The sequence below is a fragment of the Propithecus coquereli genome, unplaced genomic scaffold (genome assembly GCF_000956105.1).
Source record: "Propithecus coquereli isolate 6110/MARCELLA unplaced genomic scaffold, Pcoq_1.0 Scaffold435, whole genome shotgun sequence".
In the NCBI taxonomy this organism is placed as follows: domain Eukaryota; kingdom Metazoa; phylum Chordata; class Mammalia; order Primates; family Indriidae; genus Propithecus; species Propithecus coquereli.
In genome coordinates this window covers 762,426-769,990 of record NW_012150119.1, presented here as the reverse complement: position 1 = coordinate 769,990, position 7,565 = coordinate 762,426, and the positions used below count along the sequence as shown (strand labels likewise).

General features: G+C 39.7%; 1 protein-coding gene across 1 annotated transcript in view; it reads left to right on the top strand.

Moving 5' to 3' along the window:
• Positions 1–7,565, top strand: part of LOC105818058 (myosin-2-like) — a 25,746-nt gene that overhangs the window by 14,489 nt on the left and 3,692 nt on the right. Inside the window, 13 exon segments of the mRNA XM_012653926.1 lie at positions 748–1,003; positions 2,584–2,826; positions 2,917–3,093; positions 3,176–3,321; positions 3,404–3,494; positions 3,581–3,970; positions 4,622–4,748; positions 5,433–5,551; positions 5,680–5,876; positions 6,617–6,800; positions 6,875–7,040; positions 7,143–7,267; positions 7,432–7,561. Of these exon segments, the coding sequence (XP_012509380.1) occupies positions 748–1,003; positions 2,584–2,826; positions 2,917–3,093; positions 3,176–3,321; positions 3,404–3,494; positions 3,581–3,970; positions 4,622–4,748; positions 5,433–5,551; positions 5,680–5,876; positions 6,617–6,800; positions 6,875–7,040; positions 7,143–7,267; positions 7,432–7,561 (2,351 nt within the window).

Below are 7,565 nucleotides of genomic sequence, written 5' to 3'. Positions count from 1 at the left end.
ACTTTGCAATAAAAGCCATTAATTTTTAAAAACAATTTTTTGTAGAGACAGGGTCTTGCTGTGTTGCTCAGGCTGGTCTCAAACTCCTGACCTCATATGATCTTCTAGATTTTCAAAAATAACAAATTTTGGTCATGACCCACTATATATATTTGAGTAGTTGTCTATATATGAGGGTAATTAATTTTTAAAAACAATTTAATGTACAGCAAATGCGATATTACAAAGTAGAATGAAAAATTCACACAACGTTAAAATATAAAGCCAGAGATTTTCAAAGAAATTCTGAGGCTTTTTTAACTCATGGTCCACATCTCCCTCAAGGGTCATGTTCCCCCCTTGCTGTTCCTACTAAAACACTTAGTAGGAACATTTGAGAAGCACTGATACAGAGCAATTCTTATCAAGGGTGGCCCTTGGACTTGTATCATCAGTGTTTCTTGCAAACCTGTTAAAAATGCAAATTTTCAGGCTTCACCCCAGATCTGAATGTGACTTTCTAGAGGTAAGGTCCAGGAATCAGTATCTTAACAAGCTCTCAGATGATTCTTATGTCTGCCCAAGTTTGAGATGAAATGAGTAGAGAAATGAGTGATTAGAAAGACCTTGACCATCATCCCCAAATATAATTTCTTCCATCTTCATGTCTGAAAGTAGGTGAGGAACAAGGTAGAAGAGAACCTTCGACTCCTACTGCCAAGATTTCCTCATCCACACAATACCTAATTTGCATCAATTAAATTTCAGGGAGGCCATCTTCTGCATCCAGTACAACATCCGCTCTTTCATGAATGTCAAGCACTGGCCCTGGATGAAACTGTTCTTCAAGATCAAGCCTCTGCTGAAGAGTGCAGAAACTGAAAAGGAGATGGCCACCATGAAGGAAGAATTTGAGAAAACTAAAGAGGAACTTGCCAAGTCAGAGGCAAAAAGGAAGGAACTGGAAGAAAAGATGGTGTCACTGTTGAAAGAAAAAAATGACTTGCAGCTCCAGGTTCAGTCTGTAAGTTGGGGTATCATTCTGAGTATCACTAATCAGCATGCAAGTGCTAGAACTCTGGCCACTACCCATCAGCATTGGAGACACTCATTGGAAGGAGAAGGTTGAAGCACTCCAATGGTACTAATGAAGGTTCATACATTCCATCATTGTCCAATAAGCCCCTCCCCCAAACCAACACAAGGGCAATGAAGAACTTTCATCTTCCATTCTACATAATTTCATCAAACTAAAGATTTATGACTTATTTTCCCTTTAAAATACAATCCTTAAAAGTTATTTTAACATGAAATAATCCCAGATAAAATATTAAGGGTAGGATATCACATAGAGAGTAATTTTTCTAAAACTTCCTCGAACTTCTTCTAGATGTCCACGGGTCTTAGACAACTGACAATTCCAGTATTCTACATCAAATTTTACTGAATTATTTTTTTTGTTATTAATCTCAAAAACTTAGATTCACTCTTTCCAATCCATTTCCACAGTCAGTGCTCCATCACACCACACCCAGATTGCTGCGTCAGCACCTAAGTTGCTCTTCCTACCCTCAATTCTCTCTTCTTCTCTCAGCCTGCTCACTCCTGAACTAATCATTTTAAAACTGCTTCCATCAACTCAGATATATAATTTATAAGACTGTGTTTCATTTGGGCTGAATTGAAGTGCTCTGATATAATTTATTCATCACAAAATCATATGTTCTTTTCTCTTAAGACTGGTCTCTGCAATCAACTTTGGGCAGTGGAATAACTCTTTCTTCTAGATTACAGACGGAAAAAAGAGCCCTTTTCTACCCTACCCCCTTGAAATCTATCCTGGATTCTCTTCTGTTGTCCCCAGTGATTTACTCAGCATCTCTGGGGACAACAAAATATTGTGAATACCATAATATTCACTACATGGTTACAAGCAGCACACTTTATTTTTTATGTATTCAAAGGCTGATATGAAGGATCATTGACAAATATATTCCAGTGTCTCTCTCATTTCCTGCCTGCCCTGACCCCCTTGATTTGAAATAGCAGGTGGCTAGGAATTTCTTCATTACTTTATGCCTCAACTTGAATTTAGACCATCATAACCAGGGTTATCTTCTAGTACTACAAAGAAAAACATTTCAGCAGCAGCTGTATCTTGTATTTGTCCTGTTGGACTTCTTCCTCACCCCCTCCTGCTCTTCTTCCCACTAGGTTGATTTCTGCAAAACCAAATCCTACCCATCTCTTAAGCCCCAACTAAATATCACTTCTTTCATGAAACCATGAAAGAACTGATCCAACTTCTCTGATCTCTTGTGTCACTAATTGCTTTCTACATTAACCGTAGTTTTTGGGAGATAGGTTTTCTAATCTACTGTAGAATATACTCTTCTAAAGGACCAGAACAACAACTGATACATTTTATTTTCCCACATGTGGAAAATGTATGGCACACAGCAAATGGTTCATGAAACAAAACTTTTTGAAAACAAATAAATGAACATAGGAAACCCAAAGGACCAAATGCAGAAATCTATACTCTTATCATTGTAAAAATATTTCATTCTTTCTTTCCAATTTTGATTTCGTTTCCAACTCAAGGAAGCCGAAGGCTTGGCTGATGCAGAGGAAAGGTGTGACCAGCTCATCAAAACAAAAATCCAACTTGAGGCCAAGATCAAGGAGGTGACTGAGAGAGCTGAGGATGAGGAAGAGATCAATGCTGAGCTGACAGCCAAGAAGAGGAAACTAGAGGATGAATGTTCAGAACTCAAGAAAGACATTGATGACCTTGAGCTGACACTGGCCAAGGTTGAGAAGGAGAAACATGCCACAGAGAACAAGGTATGAATCACATTCTACAATACTGTATAGAGGTTTTGCCATGCCACTAAACTGCTGTACAGCAACTAAGCTGCCTATTAACCTTTGTAGGTGAAAAACCTCACAGAAGAGATGGCAGGCCTGGATGAAACCATCGCAAAGCTGACCAAGGAGAAGAAGGCCCTCCAAGAGGCCCACCAGCAGACCCTGGATGACCTGCAAGCAGAAGAGGACAAAGTTAACACCCTGACCAAAGCTAAAATCAAACTTGAACAACAAGTGGATGATGTAAGTTTAGTATTATCAAGGAAATTCTTTTCTTCTAAAGGAAGCTAAGCATTCCTTCCGACTCAACATTATTTGTATTTAGCTTGAAGGGTCCTTGGAGCAAGAAAAGAAACTTCGCATGGACCTAGAAAGGGCTAAGAGGAAACTTGAGGGTGACTTAAAGTTGGCCCAAGAGTCCATAATGGACATCGAAAATGAGAAACAGCAACTTGACGAAAAGCTCAAAAAGTAAGTATGAAAAATTGCTTATTAATTTGCTTCCAATGTTAGATATAGACTAAATTGTCATCCTTTGCTACTTTTATAAAAGGAAAGAGTTTGAAATGAGCAATCTGCAAAGCAAGATTGAAGATGAACAGGCACTTGCTATTCAATTGCAGAAGAAGATCAAAGAACTGCAAGTAAGTACATGATTTTCATCAGTCTGGCTCAAAGAGGCACAGCTATGACATAAAGAAGCTGAGTTTATAGTTTTGACCATTTCCAGGCCCGCATTGAGGAGCTGGAGGAGGAAATTGAGGCAGAGCGGGCTTCCCGGGCCAAAGCAGAGAAGCAGCGCTCTGACCTCTCCCGGGAGCTGGAGGAGATCAGTGAGCGGCTGGAAGAAGCTGGTGGGGCCACTTCGGCCCAGATTGAGATGAACAAGAAGCGAGAGGCTGAGTTCCAGAAAATGCGCCGGGACCTGGAAGAGGCCACCTTGCAGCATGAAGCCACGGCGGCCACCCTGAGGAAGAAGCACGCAGATAGTGTGGCTGAGCTCGGGGAGCAGATTGACAACCTGCAGCGGGTCAAACAGAAGCTGGAGAAGGAGAAGAGTGAGATGAAGATGGAGATTGATGACCTTGCTAGTAATGTAGAAACAGTCTCCAAAGCCAAGGTACCACAAATTCTGAGGAATTGTTATTAATTACAATAATCTGTGATGGACATATCATAGTTTACACAAGGCATTTTATGCACATTAAGTCATTTGTTATTTGCAGTAATCCAGGGAGGTAAGCAGGAAAAATGTTAGCAGTTTTATTATTTCCATTTAATATATGAAGAAACAAAAATTCAAGAGGCTAAACTAAGTACATCAACTCCATCACACCATTAATATAAGACAGACAGTATTGGCTTTTGAACATAGGACATCCGTGTTCTCCAGATCTCTGATTAGAGAACACAGGCCTCTAATATTTTCAATTATCCTATAAGGAATGTTTCATTATACATAAAGGTAATGAGGTATTTTTGAACATGTGCTTAGAAAATATACAATATTAAATTCTTACAAAACCTTAAAATTAGAAAGTAATCTTTACATTTTTATATTAAAATTGAACAGAGCTTCATGATTAGCTTTCATAAAATGTAAAGAAAAAATTCTTATATATTTATTACATTACATATTAGAGAATTTGACTTATTTTATATATCAAAATAAATATTGTACTTTTGGGGAGAAATTATAGCAACTGCAAAGATTATTATCATTATTAGCTTAAAAGGTCTTTGTTTCCTTCTTTTACTTTTTCTCATGTAGGGAAACCTAGAGAAAATGTGTCGGACTCTAGAGGACCAACTGAGTGAACTTAAATCCAAGGAAGAAGAGCAGCAGCGACAGATCAATGACCTAACAACCCAGAGGGGACGCCTGCAGACCGAGTCTGGTAATTCTCCCCTCTTCCACAGAGCCTCAAGTGCAGACTATGTGGCTAAGAACAAATGATTTGGTGATGTAGGAGCCTAATAAAAGCAACTGAGAACATGTGTGATTCACTGAGGAGCTTAGACTCTCAACCTACATGCAAGGTCATCTGGGGACAGTACTGGAGATAAAGATTTCAATACGACTGGACCAAGCTCTGTTCCAGAAGGACCTTGAATATTTGTTGACAGAGGGGATTCTGGGATTAGGGGTCACTACAGCATGAGCTCAGGGCTTCTATTTCAGGCCAAGTTTCTTTTTATTTATATCATCACAAACTAAATTCCTGAATGGGAAAATGGGCAGCCCAGTCTCCCAAAAGTCCTGTGGAATTGGAACTATATAGAACTGAACATTTTAGCTCTGTTTTTTGACAGTCATTACCAGGTTTTGCACAGTATCATATAACCTTGAAAGAATTTTTTATGGAAAGGACAACAAGAATTTAAACTGTATTTATTCATTCAAATTGATATATAAGTTTCACCATAAAAATCAGAAATTTGGCATTGAGTATGAAGATGGCAATGGAGAATTCATTTGAGCACTCAATTTAGAAGCATACTAGCTACAGTTTATTTCTAACATGGGCTTGCAGAATTTTTTTTTCACTTTAAAAAACAGTGCCATTTCTTTTGTCTGTCAGGTGAATTTTCACGCCAGCTTGATGAAAAAGAAGCTCTGGTATCTCAGTTATCAAGGGGCAAACTAGCATTTACTCAACAGATTGAGGAATTAAAGAGGCAACTTGAAGAGGAGATAAAGGTAACTATTATTCTAAGTCTGATTTCTTTTTCCATGAGCTGATCCTAAATGGACCTTGTGATACTAACTTTCATAGGGTTTTGAATATTTAAATATCCAGTAAAATGAAGGTGTAACTATCTCCGTAGGCCAAGAACGCCCTGGCGCACGCCCTGCAGTCCTCCCGCCACGACTGTGACCTGCTGCGGGAACAGTATGAGGAGGAGCAGGAATCCAAGGCTGAGCTGCAGAGGGCGCTGTCCAAGGCCAACAGTGAGGTTGCGCAGTGGAGGACCAAATACGAGACGGACGCCATCCAGCGCACCGAGGAGCTGGAGGAGGCCAAGTATGTTCACTGATATGACAGAATGTGCAGAAAACTTTGCACACCAAATGGGAAAGATACAACCTTTGAAGATTCAGTGAATTAGTCCACATTCATTAATTGGGTTCTATTAGCCAGTCACCATCAGGCCCTGAGAATAAGATATGAATAAAGAAAACATGGTCCCTCTCCTACTATCCTATAATCAAGTTAAGAAAACAAAGAAGAACGAATAGTTGTACAGATAATTAGAGACCTTATTGCTGTTTGTCAAGCACATCACACTCAACACTGCTTCAGGGGTTTGCGTTTACTGTTCCCTCTTTCTAGAACACTCTCCCTGCAGAGCTCCCTCTGAATCACTCTCTGACTTCTTTTAGATGTTGACTCAAATGTTACCTCTTCACAGAGGCCTTCACTGAATACCTAGAGTAGTTGCCCACCATTTGCCCTATTTTATTTTTCTTCATTGCACTTACAGCTGCAAGGTGTTATTATGCATTCTCTGACTTGCTTATTGTTTGTCTCTCTCACTTGTTTGTAAACTTCATGAGGCAGGGACCTTTTTTGTCTTGTTCACTGCTGTGTATCCAGCATTTGGTTCATAAAAGGAGCTCATAGATATTTGTTGAATATTTTTGAATGAATGGATGGATCGATGGATAGCATTAATATGAAGTTTCTGATACTCTTCAGTGTGGTAATAGTTCATAATTCTTACTACAGTTCACTTCTCTCTAAAAACATATATAATCTTCAAGGAAGAAGCTGGCCCAGCGGCTGCAGGCTGCTGAGGAACTCGTAGAAGCTGTAAATGCCAAATGTGCTTCCCTTGAGAAGACGAAGCAGCGGCTGCAGAATGAGGTCGAGGACCTCATGCTCGATGTGGAGAGAACAAATGCTGCCTGTGCAGCTCTGGACAAAAAGCAAAGGAACTTTGATAAGGTAATTCCTGTGGCATCCTCTGCTCTACATTATTTTCTTGTCTTTGCAGCAGGTAACCGCTCTTGGTTTTTCAGGTCCTGGCAGAATGGAAACAGAAATATGAGGAAACACATGCTGAGCTTGAGGCTTCCCAGAAGGAGTCCCGCTCCCTTGGCACTGAGCTGTTCAAGATGAAGAACGCCTATGAGGAATCCCTGGATCAGCTAGAAACCCTGAAGAGAGAGAACAAAAACTTACAGCGTAAGCCCCTTTCACTTTCAATAATATTCATGACTTGGAGGAATCTTTCTCCTACGTCATCTGTTTGACCAAATCCCTCCCTGTCTTTTACTCAAACAATAGAGGAGATTTCTGACCTTACGGAGCAGATTGCAGAAGGAGGAAAACGTATCCATGAACTGGAGAAAATAAAGAAACAAGTGGAACAAGAAAAGTCTGAACTTCAGGCTGCCTTAGAAGAAGCAGAGGTACTGGTCAAATTGTGTATTATAAACAAAAAAAAATTCAGAAAAGGATTAAGTCCATCTGTATAGGTTGAATAAAAAGTTACATAGCACAAAATTATTGGTGTGCATAAAACCTTCAGAATGCTTTCATTTCCCTGCTAATGTCACCTCCTGCTGTCATTAAGGCATCTCTCGAACACGAAGAGGGCAAGATCCTGCGCATCCAGCTTGAGTTGAACCAAGTCAAGTCGGAAATCGACAGGAAAATTGCTGAAAAGGATGAGGAAATTGACCAGCTGAAGAGAAACCACATTAGAGT